The 18,201-nt window shown below is 40.0% G+C and overlaps 1 protein-coding gene across 3 annotated transcripts; it reads right to left on the bottom strand.

Annotated features, from left to right (window-relative positions):
- Positions 1–9,623: 9,623 nt before the first annotated feature.
- Positions 9,624–18,072, bottom strand: LOC130407337 (uncharacterized). 3 transcript variants are annotated; one of them, XM_056730130.1, is made up of 2 exons: positions 17,430–18,072; positions 9,624–14,345 (listed from the first exon to the last, which is right to left on the bottom strand). In XM_056730130.1, the coding sequence occupies exon 2, from the start codon at positions 13,351–13,353 to the stop codon at positions 11,728–11,730; it is 1,626 nt and encodes a 541-aa protein (XP_056586108.1). In that variant the 5' UTR covers positions 13,354–14,345; positions 17,430–18,072; the 3' UTR covers positions 9,624–11,727. The 3 variants fall into 2 exon arrangements, with proteins under 3 accessions (XP_056586108.1, XP_056586110.1, XP_056586109.1); XM_056730131.1 differs by having other exon boundaries at positions 9,624–14,316.
- Between the last annotated feature and the right edge of the window lie 129 nt (positions 18,073–18,201).

The following is an 18,201-nucleotide window of genomic DNA, read 5'->3' as shown; positions in this document are numbered from 1 at the left end:
TGGCCTTGGCGTGCTTTTGCGCCTCCCCGAAGCGGTCTACTACCGACTCCACGACGTCACCAAAGAGGCCGGAGGGAGTGATCTGCGCGTTGAGAAGAGACTTACGATCTGCGTCTTTTAGATCCGCGACCGTAAGCCACAGATGACGATGGAGGACGACCATAAACCCCATAGATCTGCCGATAGCTTGTGCGGTCCGCTTTGTAGCCATCAGAGTGGAGTCCGTGGCGTCCGACTCCTGGCTGCCGATATCCAGCGACTAAAGGATCTTGGAACACCTGCAGCAACGCCATTGCGTGCAAAGCGTAAGCGGCTTCCCCGGGTGATGCGTTAGCCTTACCAGCGAGATGGGTAGTAAATCTGCACGTCTTCAACAGCAAGCCTGGGTCAAATGAGCGGCGATGGTCTCTTCAACGGGTGGCATGCGCATGTAGCCGTGGGCCTCCGCTCCGACCACGTAGGCGAACATGGCCTGCGTAGCAGCGTGAACACGCGTCGATTGAGGAGCAGACCACGATTTCACCACGTGCTTGTCGACATCTGGGAAAAATGGCGCACTCCTCTTCGACGTGGCCTGATGGCAGCCCGCCTAAAGGTCGCAGGAGTCGAGGTTACTTTTAGCCGGCTCCTCAGATGAACTACAAGTGATGTCGAGCTCGCTTACGGCCTTCTCGAGGACCCTTACGAACTCTTCGTGGAGGTCTGGGGTGCTCTCTTGGTCGGGGCGAGCCCGCTCCGATCCTGCCCAGTCCTTGTCCGAAGCTGAGATGGAGTGCCGAAGGAAGTGCCTAAGGAAACGGCGTCCGCGGAGGATGAAGGCACTCGTCGACGTAGAGGACTGGGGAATGAGGTGAAGGCAGAGGACGGCGGCCCGGAGCCGTGTCATCGCCGCTACCTCGTGGAATGGGTAGACTCACCAGCGACTTGTTGGTGGCAGTGAGCCCCGACCCTATGAGTCCATGAACGATGTTCCTCAATCAGACTCGCAGAATGCAGCCTCCGCATGAGCCAGGCCCTGGCAGGCAATGCAGTGCTCGTGAGTATCCGGCGGGTCAATGGGAACCGCGCAAACACAACAGTTAGAAGCCATCGGATGCAGGTGAAAGAAGTATCCAGATGGCAGTGTGAAATGGAAGATTCTGAGGATTGTCTTCACATGCGCTGTATTTATACTGTCTGGATTCGTCAGTATTTCCATACTGTTGCATTCTTGCGACAATTGGCCAGTTTTTTTACTGGCGTTATCCAATAAGACTTCAGGAAAAGTGAAAAAGGGGAGGAGTTTCATATGCGGTTCTCAGCAATGTCGAAGTGACTGCTCTCGAAAGAGAAAAGCTTTGTTGTGAGTTTATAAACAATTTGTTAACATGAAGTCACGCGGCAATTCGTGATATAGTCACAAAATTTAATCGATTGGTCCGTGATGGTAAAAACGAATTTCCCACTTTTTTCGTGTCACTCAGCACGAACTTCTATCAAATCTATTTCATTGTCAAAAATCTTTCTTGACCTCCACCACGAACATAACCCAAATCAAAGTTCCAGTAAATAAAATAAGCTTCTTAAAGAGGTTTTGATCATAAATGTATTTATAAAACGTAATGCGAACTTGCAATTGTTGATCTGGTTGTACACATGACAGTTTTTACCCTGGACAACAAAACCAGTCTTAAGTAGCACGTGAACATTTTTAGTTATCTCTCGAAATCTCACTCGAAGCACAGTCACGGGCTAGTTATGATCACGTTTTGTTTAAATGTTGTAATTGATGCCTTTCTTTGCAATTAAACTCAAATGGTTAAAATGCTTGAGCAACAATTTATAACCGACCTTTGGTTTGCTCCTTATTATCGAAAAATAATACAATAACAAGAAATTAGGCTTGCTGAACGGGGCTAGCTAACTTCAATATAAGATAACTCGATTTATAGAAATAAATTCAAGGCACTTCTTCTGGTCCAAAAAAAGATAAAAATCTTTTATTCACTTCTTGGCCATCATCACTATTAAACATAACTAAAACACTTCACACTGATGCATTTGGGCCTTCAGCCTTCCTAAGCCTGTGCAATAATAAACATGTGTAACTGTTCATATATAATTAGTCTGTGCAGTTGCCTGCCTGTGACTAACTCTCACAACCTCTCTTTATACAGTCTGTCTGTGTCTGTGTCTGTGTCTGTGTCTGTGTCTGTCTGTCTGTCTGTCTGTCTCTGTTTGCGTTGTAATGGCCTTCAAACATAAACTTGACTCACAGGATCCCCACTACCAAGAGGAGAGATGTGTGGCTCTTGAACTGAAACTAGACTGTGTCCAGGTACTTCATTCTCAGTGAATACGATTGCAGGAAAGTCTGGAAGGATTCTTGGAGCCCACTGTACTTGTATGGCTGGCCTGGGGGAGACGTGCACACATGTCACTGATTTGTTGTTTCTGATTGAAGCAACAGTGAAGTTGAGGGACTCAAAGACAGTGACGCAGGAAAAGACGCATTGGATGTTACCTACTGCAATGTCAAAAGTAGGGATGCTCCGATCCACCTTTCTTGCTTCCGATTCCGATACCTGAGATTCAGTATCGGCCGATACAGAGTACTGATCCGATACTAAGGTAACATTTTTAAAATGCACAATTACTTAATAAACTGAGTGCTTTGCTGTGTAAGACATCAGGCCCCGACTTAACATTAATTTCCTTACCCTGTAAAACAAAATAAGGAACAAATGATTCACAAATTTAGTGAATTATTTATTAAACCAGCACCATGTTGTACCACAGCTCCAGGTGGTTTTAAGGAGTCTGAAGCCATTGTTCGCCACGACGGACAGCGGTTGCCCATCCATAACAAGGAAATTCAGTATGCTTTCAGTGATTTTCGCTGCTGTCACATTTTGAATTCTTTCCGTTGTCTCCTCCAACGTTAGCTGCTTTCATTTTAGTTTCTTCAGCTTATTGAACTCTGCGTGCTTTTTGGGATGACATCTCTGTAAATGCTTGATTAAATTAGTAGTATTATAATTAGAAGCTTTATCACCACCCCTAGGAACATTTACTTGGCATGTATTGCAAACAGCGGTGGAACTTGTTGGCGCAGCTGTTCTAAAATAACTCCATATGGCAGATATTTTGGCTCGCTCCATGATGTTCGCTGCTCAATGTAAGCTATGTGTTCGCTTGTTCACGTGCACGACGTTGCTAGCGTATGATGTCACACGCTTCGCAAAGCACAGCCACGAGAGAGTTTATCGCCTAATAGTATTTTTATGTCAGCTAGATCGGGTATCGGTGCAATTTGTCACCGACACCCGATCTACAATTTTATTCAGTATCGACGCCGAAACTTTTCCCTGGTGTTGACTGAACTGCGGCATGAGGGGACACTTCACACGGACTACAGTGATGTATTGTCCATTTATAATCATTGAAAGATTTCAGTATCTGAAGAGCAATAGCTACAGTTGAAAGAAAAAGTATGTGAACCCTTTGGGCTTACTTGGATTTCTTCATAAATTGGTCATAAAATGTGTTCTAATCTTCATCTAAGTCACAACAATAGAGAAACACAGTCTGCTTAAACTAATACCCCACAAACATTATACGTTTTAATGTTTTTTTTAACACAACATGTAAACATTCATAGTGCAGGGTGGAAAAAGTATGTGAACCTTTGGGTTTAATAACTGGTTGATTCTCCTTTGGCAGCAATAACCTCAACCAAACGTTTCCTATAGTTGCAGATCAGACCTGCACAACGGTCAGGAGAAATTTTGGACCATTCCTCTTTACAAAAGTGTTTCAGTTCAGCAATATTCTTGGGATGTCTGGTGTGAATCGCTCTCTTGAGGTCATGCCACAGCATCTCAATCGGGTTGAGGTCAGTGCTCTGACTGGGCCACTCCAGAAGGCGTGTTTTCTTCTGTTGAAGCCATTCTGTTGTTGATTTACTTCTATGCTTTGGGTCGTTGTCCTGTTGCATCGTCCATCCTCTGTTAAGCTTCAGTTGGCGGACAGATGGTCTTAAGTTTTCCTGCAAAATGTCTTGATAAATTTTGGAATTCATTTTTCCATCGATGACAGTAATCTGTCCAGGGCCTGAGGCAGCAAAGCAGCCCCAAACCATGATGCCCCCTCCACCATATTTCACAGTTGGGATGAGGTTTTGATGTTGGTGTGCTGTGCCTTTTGTTCTCCACACATAGCGTTGTGTGTTCTTTCCAAACAACTCAATTTTGGTTTCATCTGTCCACAGAATGTTTTGCCAGTAGTGCTGTGGAACATCCAGGTGCTCATTTGCAAACTTCAAACGTGCTGCAATGTTTTTTTTGGACAGCAGTGGCTTCCTCCGTGGTGTCCTCCCATGAAGTCCATTCTTGTTTAATGTTTTCCTTATTGTAGATTTGTCAACAAAAATGTTAGCATGTGCCAGAGATTTCTGTAAGTGTTTAGCTGACACTCTAGGATTCTTCTTCACCTCATTGAGCATTCTGCGCTGTGCTCTTGCAGTCATCTTTACAGGACGACCACGCCTAGGGAGTGTAGCAACAGTGCTGAACTTTCTCCATTTGTAGACAATCTGTCTTACCGTGGACACATGGACATCAAGGCTTTTAGATATACTTTTGTAGCCCTTTCCAGCTTTATGTAAGTCAACAATTCTTGATCGTAGGTCTTCTGAGAGCTCTTTTGTGCGAGGCATGGTTCACATCAGACAACGCTTCTTCAGAACAGCAAACTCAAAACTGGTGTGTGTTTTTTATTGGACAGGCCAGCTTTAATCAACACATCCAATCTCATCACATTGATTGGACCCCAGGTTGGCTGACTCCTGGCTCCAATTAGCTCTTGGAGAAGTCATTAGTCTAGGGTTTCACATACTTTTTCCACCCTGAACTATGAATGTTTACATGTTGTGTTCAATAAAAACATGAAAACGTATAATGTTTGTGCTGTATTAGTTTAAAGGTGAACTGTGTAAGTAACAGAGACCACTATTGGCGTAGTTGGAAATTGCAACCTAAAGCTCCGCCACCATCCTCTCCCTTCTATTAGAGTAGCTACGGTTGCCGTCACAGGACAAAAGGGTTCAATAAATGATAGCGGCCACTATCGGTGGTGTTGATAATTGCAATCTACATCTCACAGGCGGACAACACACTGAAGTTACGGACACAGGACAGAGATGTCGTCGTCTGAGACAGCAGAGAGTAACCTTTGCAATCAAGTGACGAGGTTTATTTACAAAGAAAAACAAATTAATTAAATTGACTTAATTCATTATTTACTCTAATTGTTATAGTGAAAATTATTGTTACTTGTATAACATTGTGTCAGTGATGTATTCGCTTATTTTGCATAGCATTTTTTGGCACGGTAACTTGGTTCGTAACATACAGCCTATTTAAACCGCTTGCTAATGCTAAAGTAAGGCATCACCCCAATTGATCAATTGTATCTTCTCAAATCTTCGTTGACACTGTATTACTGATAAACTATGCAACGTGGAAGTTTGGATTTTATCTTATCAATTATTAAATTACACATTTGTATGCACAGAAGCTAAGCAGTATTATAATATAATTTACACCCGATGTATGCAAATTATGATTGTAAAAATGATTTCTAACTTGATTTGCACACGGCCATGCAAAAAGGAATTATAGTACAATAACAAAGTGCTAAAAACAAGAAAAACTCACTTGATGCTCATGCTCATCTATTAGCTAAAGCTATCAAACAAACACTTCACTTATATAGCGGAAATTAGACAAACTTACCGGTCCAGCAGAAAGCTTGCAACTTCGGCGTCGCTTAGCAAACCCTTTTCCTGCTTCAGTGCCCTCCATTTGGGAAAAGCCATGCCGATGTTTATTCAGGTTTTCTGCCGTTTTTTGTCTCGACTTCGCCTTGTTGCGTCGTTTTTTCTCTTTTTTGAACGAACAGATTGACGCTCTAACGGCTCTTGTGCGGAGTATGTGTGGTCCGCCATTAGCACAAATTTTGCTTCTCACTGCAACAAAGAACCGTTTATATTTCTACTAAAAAACACGACAAGTAAATGCTGTTATTGTTCTTCCTCTTCTTCTGCTAATCCTTCTATGTAGTCGCTTTGAAGCTGCCCCAAAAAACAGCCGAAGAAGAAGAACATATTCTCGCGCATCCTTCGTTTTACGAAACGCGCTCAGTTTGTCCGTGTAGTGCTACTATAGAAACATGGCTGTGCACATTAATAAATTACATGTAAGGGTGTGCCCGCGGTGTATATACATAAAATGGCTCATTGTAAGGTAATATAAACATTTCGTTTCATTTTGTAAGGTATTTCTTCACCACTCACAACATAGTTTTGTATTATATATTACATTTAGGTGAATAAATCCTTCAAAATCCTACACATTGTACCTTTAAGCAGACTGTGTTTCTCTATTGTTGTGACTTAGATGAAGATCAGAACACATTTTATGACCAATTTATGAAGAAATCCAAGTAAGCCCAAAGGGTTCACATACGTTTTCTTTCAACTGTATATGGGATCAAGCTTCTTCTAAACTGGTTTCAGTGTCGTGCTGGTCGAATCACAGCATCTAAAATGAAAAGTGTATGTTGTACTGATCCCAATCCACCAGGTCAGAGCTTGATCAACAGTGTACGCTATCCCCAATCATACACATTTACATCAGACGCTATTACCTGGGGATGTTCTCATGAGAAATATGCACTTGATATGTTTACAGACGAACAGAAGAAATCTCATAAAAAAAAAGCGCACAAGAAAGGTTTTTTCATTAATCCATGTGTGCCATTCTTAGGTGCTTCCCCAGATTGCCTTGTTTCTTATGATTTTTGTGGTGTCAGTGTCACTGAAATTAAATGTCCATTCTGTATCAGATCTGACAAGTAAGACACAGTTACAGGATTTTACTTGGAGAAGGATGATGAAGGGAAATCAGATGTTTCATCCTCATTTATTCATTTTGGGTTGGAGTATCCCTTTAATGCATAATTGTACTTATTATAATAGTCTCTTTTTGCATCTTTGTCCCTTCCTTTGTGGTGCATATGGCAGGGGTTCACCACTAATGTCCACATTTATACGAGGGGCAGATCTCTTTAGGTTTGATCTAGAGAACATCTCTTTAACTTGGATGAGTCCATCAGGCTGCTCTTCTTCAAGCATGGTGGGGCAGTTTAGAGTTTTCCAGAGGCGTTGCTTCACACGAAGCCCTAACTGTAGGCTGTAGTAAAGAGGCTTGCCAGTGGATTTCTTTAACATAGAATCCACCACAGCACGAGACATTCTTTGATGGTCTTCTGTGCTGTTCCCATGGATTAAAAGAGGTTCCTCAGGGCTGGTGTTCACCAGATGGGCTACGGGGTGAGTCTTTGTAAATTCTGGGCAAAACTCAGGAATTACAGCTGCGTTTTTAAAGAAGTGGTTCTCTAGATTCATGCCCTTTAGTTGTTTATGTGTCGAGTGAGAGCTACCAGACTTGGAGCTGTACTTGTGGTCCAAGCTGACTGCATGTGCTATCACTGCAAGGTTGTCACACAGGTTGGGATCCTTCAGAGGGCTCGAAGGTTTTCTGCTCTTTCTCAGGTTATAGCCTGGACCAGAGAAGGTACCATCTACACTTCACTTTAAAAGTGAAGCGACAGATTGAGTACAGATTGATCAAGGGGATATATCTTTTTTTTTAAATGCCATAGTATTTTTTATGTTACCACAAGGTTGGATTAACATACCTTCATGGTGTTGAAAGTAAACTGCTCAGAGAAAAGTAGTGATTGTTTGTAAAATCTCAAGGGATATCTCAGAGAAGATGCTGTATGCTCTTTCTTCAGTGTGCTTTTAGATTTTGAGTGTGGTGGCTTCCAGCAAAAGGACACAGTATTTTAGAACACTGTTCAGCCAATCACGTGGGTGCTTAGAATTCTCAAATATAAACAAAGTTATTAAATAACCTTAAGGTTCATTTAAATGTAAACAGGAAGTGATGTCACCTGAAAGTGAAATAAACAACACTGTTCAGCCAATCACGTGGCTTCTTGGGATTTCCAGGTATAAACTGGGTTAATGTCTCTAATCTTGAGGTTCATTTAAATGTATAACTTGATATCGCATGAAAGGTGAATTATAGATTCATGAGTTATAAAATAACTTCTGTGTCACATTTTCTAAAAAGCCTGCATTGAAAAAACAGACTGAAACAGGGTTTTTCCTGGCTCAAAATGAGGCGGAGGTGGTGCCATCCTGATTAGTCTAAACTCTGTCGGCCTTACAGTTTTGGCTGCATGATCAGTTTAAGGGCAGAAAAATAATGAGAAGAAGAATAAAAATCCTCACAATTACAAAAGGTTTCAACCCTAAAAATGTAAGATATTCGGAATCTTTGAAATCTTTTTAACTTCCTGTTCATGTGACCCAGCGTTGCCACACCACTTGTATTGTATTATATTCACAATCGATTTTCACACATGGTACACAAAGTTTTACATAGGAAGCTGGCTTTGTTAATTTTATATAATTTTCTGAAATATTTGATTTAACTTCTTGGTCATGTGACTCAGTGTTGCCACACCCTCATCTTTATTGGTTGTAAAATACATGTATAAATGGTTCAATGACGTGACATGTATTTTTTGTGTCCAAATTCATTATTTTCATATGTCATATATCAAATGGGTCTACAATATGTCCTTAATAAGAAACCCTTTTCATTTTATTGAAATTCAATAGATTTTTTGAGTTTTGGTGTTTGAAAGACCAAAAATGTCAGGTGGTGCGACCGTCCGAACAAACAAACAGAGAACAAAACTGAGAAATAAATGTTTATTTTCTCAATAAAATTCTTAATCAAATATTTTGGCATGATTTTATGTTAAATTTCTTATAAATGAGGGGAAATAGTGTAACGGTCCTATTTCAAAACTAATCTATTACTTAAAAAACTTTTGTCCGAAAAATGTACTTATACTAATGTCAGGGAGAGCGACCGACATAAAAATGCAATTTTATGCAATGTTCCTTTAAGAAAACCATGTGACAGCATATGACATCACACAGAAGACTCCAGAGGACCCCTTTGAAGCAGTAACAAGGTTAGCCACCCTCCCATTAATATAAGATAACTTGACATTTTTGAGTAATGATGAGGTTGATTCAACTTATCATGTCAGGTGGTACGACCCCTGGAAAACTTTGAAAATGTGTTGTTATTATAAAAATGTGTATTTGATTTTAAAAAATGTATGTATAACCTTGAGCACATGGTCAAACATTTGTATATGTATCCACTTTAATTCCTGTTAGATTTGAATTGAGTTTGAAATGTCAGGTGGTGCGACCAATATGTCAGGTGTGGCGACCAGAGTTACAGTTAAACCAACAAAAAAAGTCATGTTAATTCATGTTTTTGAAAATATTAAATACATTTTAATAAATATATTTTAGATTTAGATTTAGATTCAACTTTATTGTCATTACACATATACAAGTACAGTGTAACGAAATGTAGTTTAGGTCTAACCAGAAGTGCAATTAGCAAGTGCAGGATATACAGTGTGAATAAATACAGAATACTGTGGTGTACAAGAAATGAGGAGACAAGAGACGAAGATGCGTCGAGTCAGCTTAGTATCCACTTTAATATTCCTCACGCAGAACAGCGAGTCAGATCAAAACAAACACACGTAAAAACCGGAACATCACTAAACTAACTCCTCCCTCCCTTAAAGGTACAGTACCCTGGTGAATGTCTCTTGATAACATAACACTTGTGGTTCGCCACAATACAATATTAGGGAAATACTATACAAATGTTCTATAACAATAGACAGTCGGTATCAATCAATCAATCAATCAATTTAATTTATATAGCACATTTAAAAACAACCATGGTTGACCAAAGTGCTTCACAATGTCCAAAACAAAAACATACACATACCCATACATATATATATACATACATACACACATACTAATAAAAATAATAACATCGCAATGTCTCCCCTCAGCCTGTCATAAAAGCCAAAGAATACAGGTGTGTCTTAAGCAATGCCTTAAAAATTCCAACAGTCTGAGCAGTTCTTAAATGTAAAGGCAGACTATTCCACAAGTTTGGTGCCACCACTGAAAAGGCACGGTCACCTTTATTTCTTAACCTGGTTCTCGAAACATCAAGAAGCATCTGATTACATGACCTAAGTGCTCTTACAGGTACCTGTACATTCAAAAGCTCAGATAGATAGACAGGCGCTTGCCCATTTAAGATCTTAAAAACAAATAATAAAATCTTAAAATCAATCCTGAAACGAACAGGAAGCCAATGTAGTGAAGCTAACACTGGGGTAATGTGCTCATACTTTTTTGTCCCAGTCAAAAGTCAAGCTGCTGCATTTTGGACTAGCTGTAAACGTTGAAGAGATGACTGGTCCACACCAACATATAAAGAGTTACAGTAGTCTAGCCTTGATGTAATAAAAGCATGAATAACACATTCAAACTCCTTACGCGGAAGGTTAGGCTTGACTTTTGCCAAGAGTCTCAATTGAAAGAAACTGGCTTTTACGACAGAGCTAATTTGTTTTTCAAACTTAAGAGCACTATCAAAAATCACACCGAGATTCTTGGTTAAAGGACGAGCATTCAAGCCCAAATCACCCAGTGCATCTACACAAGCACTCAAGTCCCCAGGACGACCAAACACAACAATCTCAGTCTTCTTTTCATTAAGACACAAAAAGTTTTGATCCAGCCATATTTTTAGATCTCTCAGGCAATTGAATAATGTCTGAAAAGAAGCATTGTTCTTAGTTTTGACAGGCAAATAAATTTGAACATCATCCGCGTAACAATGGAAGGAAATATTGTGCTTTCTAAAAATATACCCCAAGGGCAGCATATACAACGAAAACAGCATAGGGCCCAATATTGACCCTTGGGGAACGCCACAAAAAAGAGGGGCAGTAGATGACGAGAAATCACCAAGGTGAACAGAGAAACTTCTGTCTCTCAAATATGAGTGGAACCATTTAAGTGCTATGCCCTTAATGCCGACACACTGCTCAAGTCTAGACAAGAGAATAGAGTGGTTAACAGTATCAAAGGCCGAAGTCAAATCTAACAGAACTAAAACAGCAGAGTTACCACTGTCCACAGTTAAAAGAAGATCATTTGAAACTCTCAAAAGGGCAGTTTCTGTACTGTTACGGGGCTTAAAACCAGACTGAAATTCATCTAGAAATGATTGAAGTTGATTAAAAACAACTCTCTCTAAGACTTTGGATAGAAAGGGGAGCTTAGATATAGGTCTAAAATTAGACAAAATTGAAGAATCCAAGTTGTTCTTTTTCAGAAGTGGTTGCACAATGGCATGTTTAAAAGCAGCTGGTACACACCCTGAGCTAAGAGATGTATTAATTAAAAATACAACGCTTGCCCAAACAGTGTCAAAGACATCTTTAACCAAGCGTGCAGGAATACTGTCGAGGGGGCAGCTTGCAGGACGTAGCTGTTTAACTATGTCAGAGATATAAGAGAATGTAACGGGCTCAAACTGCTGAAAGACAGCTGAGCAACAGGAGAAACCAGAAGCATCACTAATAGCTGTGATGGGTGGAAAGCGAAGACCATCAATTTTGTCCACAAAATAATTCAGAAAGTTTTCACATAATAATGAAGATGGCACAACACAATCTGAATCACGAGGGTTAACGAGAGACTTAAAAATATTAAAAAAGAACCTGAGGCCGCTGGCTATTACTTTCTACAAGGTCCGCGAAAAACTTAGTTTTTGCCGATTTAACTGCTCTCTGGTATTTACAAAATGCATACTGCATCATTTCGAATGAAATAGTTAATTTATCCTTTTTCCACTTTCTCTCAGCTACTCTGCAGGCACGTCTGAGAGAGCGTGTGGTATCATTCAACCAGGGTTCTGACAAAACTTTAGAACGTTTTTTCCTAAGTGGAGCCACAGAGTCCAAAATCTCAGTACAAATACAGTCAAATAAAACCATGAATTCTTCTAGACCAACACCACAATCATCAAGATTATTCAAAAATAAAACTTTATAAGTACTTGAAAACTGTGCAGCAGTGGAGGGATTAATCGCCCGCACACTGCGCGTGGAAGCACGGGTAGAAAACCCAGGATTGGGAACAACAACAGTAAATAAAACAGGCAGGTGATCTGAAATACATGTGTCACAAATTTCACTGATAGTAATACATAAACCATACGACAATACAAGGTCCAGGGTGTGTCCTTTTTCGTGGGTCGGGCCTGTAACTGACTGCGTGAGATTAAACGACTCAATAAGACTGAGAAAATCTTTAACCAAAGGTTTAGATTCACAGCACACATGAATGTTAAAATCACCAATAATTAAAAAACGGTCATATTTTAAAACAATCCCCGCCACAAAGTCTGCAAAATCCTGAATAAAATTCTTATTATACTTTGGAGGTCGATATACCACCGCACATAACACAGTCGCAGGAAAATGTGTCTCAAAAAGTTGCAACTCAAAACTGTTGAAACCGTCCACCGCTATCTCCCGACAATGAAAAGTCGATTTAAAAACTGAAGCTAGTCCTCCACCCTTACCGGTAATCCGGGGGGAGTTTAGGAAATCACAGCGGGGAGGAAGAAGTTCAGAGAAAGGGACTAAGTCACCAGTATGAAGCCAGGTTTCTGTCAAAAACATGAAATCCAACTCACGTGAAGTGAAAAAATCGTTCAGCAAAAAGGTCTTGTTAGATCTAACATTACTCAAAGCCAAACGAAGAGTGGAATCCTCAGTGGCAGAAGGCACCGCACGGTTCAGCAGGCGAAGGCTCGAACAATCCACACCACTTCTGCGGGCCCAAGCTCGCGCAGGAGGAGAAGGCACAATCGACAGGTCGGCCTCAGAAGTCGCCGTCGGAAAAACAGGACGGAGCCATCTGCCTCTCACATCCAGCGAAAGCCGGGCAACAGAAACAGAGACTCCATCGCGAGGACACACCACGCCCACAGACGAAGATACCAGGTAAGCCTTGAATCTAACCAGGACGCCTCCGCGCTTTCCTCTCCGTCTCCAGCGCTTCTTTCGAGGAATAACGCATGGCAATCGGTGTAAAAACGCCGGTATATCTGCCAGGAAAGGTGGAGGGTTTGTAGTATGTTGGTATTCCAACACATGTCTTCCAGACAGTGTATTATTAAAGTCTCCGATATTATAGAGTGTTTGGCGATCATAAAATAGCAAGGCAGAGACATCACGACAACATATACATATGAACAAAGCGATAGCAAGTAACAAATTAAGCAGACAACAAGGAGACAGACGGCATGCCGTAGACACTGGCGCCATCTCTCTATGATAATAGAGACTGTACTATGGACAATATATACAGAAGGATATATACTGTGAACATTAATGTACAGGTGGATATGAACAGATAACAATTTAGACTATACAATAGTGCAAGTGACTTAAGTGTGCATTAATTATAGACATTAGCTATTAAAGTTACAGTGCAGAAGATGAGTTCGTGCAGTTATTGAAGTTGCAGTGCAGTAGATGTGGTAATGCAGTTCTGAAAGTTACAGTGCAGTAGATGAGTTAGTGCAGTTATTGAAGTTACAGTGCAGTAGATGAGGTAATGCAGTTATGAGAGTAGTCCATTAGTGCAAATGAGCATTCAGTAATATTCCTTGTGTGCAAGTGAGCAGTATAGAGTGCAAATTATGCTGTGTGTGTGTAAACAGTCCGGTAGAGCAGATACATGAAGTACTGGTGTCTACAGTTCAGTCATGCATTGCAGCGCTGTATGCAATGTAAACAATGTAATAGCAGCATTAAAGTTAAAGTTATGGGGGTAGTCGAATCAGTGGGGGACAGAGTTCAATAATGAAACAGCTCTGGGAAAAAAGCTGTTTCCTAGTCTGCTGGTTCTGGTCCGGAGGCACCTGAAGCGCCTACCGGAAGGCAGGAGTGTAAACAGTCTGTGAGCGGGGTGAGAGGAGTCCTTGAGAATGCTGCGAGCTCGATGCAGACAGCGTTTCTTCTGGATGTCCTCAATGGAAGAGAGTGTAGTCCCTGTGATGCGCTGGGCTGTTTTCACCACCCGCTGCAGTGCCTTGCGCTCAGCAACAGAACAGTTCCCGTACCAGACTGTGACACAGTTGGTCAGGATGCTCTCTATCGTGCAGTGATAGAAGTTCACCAGGATAGTTGAAGACAGTTTGTTCTTCTTCAGTGTCCTCAGAAAGAAGAGATGCTGGTGAGCCTTCTTGACCAGGCATGAGGTGTTGGTGGTCCAGGACAGGTTCTCTGAAATATGGGTCCCCAGGAACTTAAAACTGGAAACACGTTTTACAAAATATATAAAGCTTTTAAGTTGTTTAAAGGTGCAATCTACATATGTATATATATATATATGTTTATTTTATTATGGTTTGAGTGACAATTTTAAGAGCACATTGTTCATCTTAAAGTCCTATTCTTCAAGAATATAGGACTGTATAATCAACATTGATACTAAAACAATTATATCTTTAAATTAATCTATTTTAATTTGTTTTTGTAGATGCCATTATCAAGCAAGGAGAAAACAGCACGACATAGAGCTCGTTTAAAAAGCAATCCAGTTGCAAGGGCAGAGTACCTTGCCAAAAGAAAAGCAAGGTATTGTGTTCATTATGTACAGTTGTGTCCAAAATTATTCAACCCCCAATGCTGTAAATGGTTTTAGGGAATTTAGAGTAAATTTGTAATTGTATTCAGAATGAAATCCTACAAGGACTTCTTAAAGAACCATATGCAACTAAAATGACATCAATTACTTTTGTAATACAGTAGTAAATGTTTCTTTTGTGAATTCTTCATTGACATAATTATTCAACCCCTTAAAGACTACCACTCTGAAGAACAGAGGTTCAATGAAGTGTTTTCAATCAGGTATTGAAAACACCTGTGGATATCAGGGAGCAGCAATAAAGCCTAATAAGCGCCAATTAGGCAGCTTTAAAATGACTGTGATACTCAGCTCCTTCTAGACATTTACTGGTGTGGTTACAAACATGGTGAGGTCAAGAGAATGGTCCAGGAAGACAAGAGAACAGGAAGGGCAATGGCTATAAAAAGATTGCAAAGATGTTAAACATACCAAGAGACACTATAGGAAGCATCATTCGCAAATTCAAGGCAAAGGGCACTGTTGAAACGCTACCTGGTCTTGGCAGAAAGAAGATGCTGACTTCGACTGCTGTGCGCTACCTGAAGCGTAGAGTGGAGAAAAGTCCCTGTGTGACTGCTGAGGAACTGAGAAAATATTTGTCAGATGTGCGTACTGAAGTTTCTGCTCAGACAATACTGCGCACCCTGCGTAATGAAGGCCTCCATGCCAGAACTCCCAGGTGCACCCCCTTGCTGTCCCCAAAGAATAAGAAGAGTCGACTGCAGTATGCCAAAAGTCATGTGGATAAACCACAGAAGTTTGGGGATAGTGTTCTGTGGACTGATGAAACAAAATTAGAACTGTTTGGGCCCATGGATCAACGCTATGTTTGGAGGAGGAAGAACAAGGCCTATGAAGAAAAGAACACCTTGCCTACTGTGAAGCATGGCAGGGGGTCAATCATGCTTTGGGGCTGTTTTGCTTCGGCAGGTACTGGGAAGCTTCAGCGTGTGCAACGTACCATGAATTCTCTTCAGTACCAGGAGATATTGGATGACAATGTGATGCAGTCCGTCACAAACCTGAGGCTTGGAAGACGTTGGACCTTTCAACAGGACAATGATCCCAAGCATACCTCCAAGTCCACTAGAGCATGGTTGCAGATTAAAGGCTGGAACATTTTGAAGTGGCCATCGCAGTCACCAGACTTAAATCCGATTGAGAACCTCTAGTGGGACTTAAAGAAAGCAGTTGCAGTGCGCAAGCCTAAGAATGTGACTGAACTGGAGGCTTTTGCCCATGATGAAAGGGCGAAGATACCCGTAGATCGCTGCAAGACACTTGTGTCAAGCTATGCTTCACGTTTAAAAGCTGTTATAACTGTAAAAGGATGTTGTACTAAGTACTAAGATTGAATGTCACTTGGGGGTTGAATAAAACTGATAATGATGTGAGCTCAGAAAAGACATTTGTGGTTATTTCATTATAAATGTTATATTATTTGTCTGACCTACACGTGCCTCTTTGATGTAATTGTAAGCAGGATGACTGAATGATCATAATCAATGTCAAACCGACCAAAACAATCAATTTCAGTGGGGGTTGAATAATTTTGAACACAACTGTATATCTAGATACATTACAACTTAAGTTAATATGGTGTTCTCTTACTTTTTTGTGGTAATAACAGTTATTACATGTTAATAATACATACTTGATACCAGTGTCATACAGCATTACAGAAAAGCATTGTTATTAGTAATGAATTCGAATGATTAACAAACCATTACCCATTCTATTAAATATTTAAACTAAAAAATTTTTTTTTACAAATGATATAGTAATGGTGAAACTCAAAAAAATTGAATATCATGCAATAGTTACTTTATTTCAGTAATTCAAGTTAAAAGGTGAAACTAATATATTATATAGACTCATGACATGGAAAGCAAGATATTTTAAGCCTTTGTTATAATTTTGATAACTATGGGTTACAGCTTAAGAAAACCCCAAATTCAAAATTAGGATATTGTGAAAAGGTTTTTCATATCTTGAAATATCTCCCTTTGCGTGTAATGAGCCTATATAATATATTAGTTTCACCTTTTAACTTGAATTCCTGAAATAAATGAACTTTTGCACGATACTCAAATTTCTTGAGTTTCACCTGTTTGTCCCATATATTTTGACTTACTGTTACTACTGAATCTATTGAACAGTAGATTGAATTCTGCCCTTAATGTTTCTAGGCCCAATATTTGTACTAATTTACTGATTCATATAAAAGATGTTCTCATTTATGAAATGTGTTCCTTGAGGTTTCAAGTTTATATTTTTAAAGAAACGATGATCAAATGTTATCATAACATGCACTTTGCACTTTCTTGTTAATTAAATTAAATTTTATTATTGAGATAGAGTATAAATTGGTCAGAGGATTCAATTAAAAAAGCCAATTGAAACCTGAATAAAATTCATTGACATATCTTTCTTTTTATTTTGTGAATATCAATCATTATTGATTACAATGTCAGATGGTGCGACCAGGAAATTTACATTTAAATGTATCAATTCCCACTGCAATTGCAAAATGAAGTAAGACATATAAATGTAAACCTTTATATAACGTATACAAATCATTTTTACAGTTAAAAACAAAACATAAAAAGTCCTTATGGAAAAATGGGTGTTTGAACACACAGAAAAGCAGCCGTTATGTGATTTGGAATAAAAGGGCAATAAATAAAGAAATAGAAAGGGAATTTACCATGTGATATGCACTCCGTAATGGACTCCGCCATTGAGCCAGTGGGTGGTTGGTGGTTCTTCTTTTCTCACATATTTCACCACCTTACATTGACAAGAGGAATACGACATTGGAAGCCCATGTCCAGGATCCGTCTGTGTGTGGTGGCTCTTGATGCACTGACTCCAGCCTCAGTCCACTCCTTGTGAAAGTCCCCAACACTTGTGAATGGCCTTTTCCTGACAATCCTCTCCAGGCTGATTGTGCACCTTTTTCTTCCACACTTTTCCCTTCCACATAACTTTCTATTAATGTGCTTTGATACAGCACTTTGGGAACATCCAACTTCTTCTGCAATTACCTTTTGAGGCTTGACTTGTGTCAATGATGGTTTTCTGCACAACTGTCAGGTCAGCAGTCTTTCCCATGATTGTGATTCATACTGATCCAGACTGAGAGACCATTTAAAGGCTCAGGAACCCTTTGCAGGTGTTTTGGCTTAATCGGCTGATTCGAGTGGGACACTTTTAGTCTAGAATATTGCACCTTTTCACAATATTCTCATTTTCTGAGATTGTGGCTTTGGGGTTTTCATGAAGAATCCGTGTATCATTCGTTCTTTTCATATTCAATTGAGATTCCAAAATCGGAAAATTAAAAAACGGTTTGTTATTTCGTTATTCGTTTATAAATGTGATACCAAAAAACAAATAACGGGTCATTTTTCGTACTTTTGATTTAATGCTCAGATCAAAAATAGGAAATGAAATAAAGGGGACACGACAGATTTTGA

The sequence above is a fragment of the Triplophysa dalaica genome, chromosome 18, assembly GCF_015846415.1.
Source record: "Triplophysa dalaica isolate WHDGS20190420 chromosome 18, ASM1584641v1, whole genome shotgun sequence".
Taxonomy (NCBI): Eukaryota; Metazoa; Chordata; class Actinopteri; order Cypriniformes; family Nemacheilidae; genus Triplophysa; species Triplophysa dalaica.
Note: the sequence above shows the minus strand (reverse complement) of the source record. Positions and strands in the feature narration are given on the sequence as shown.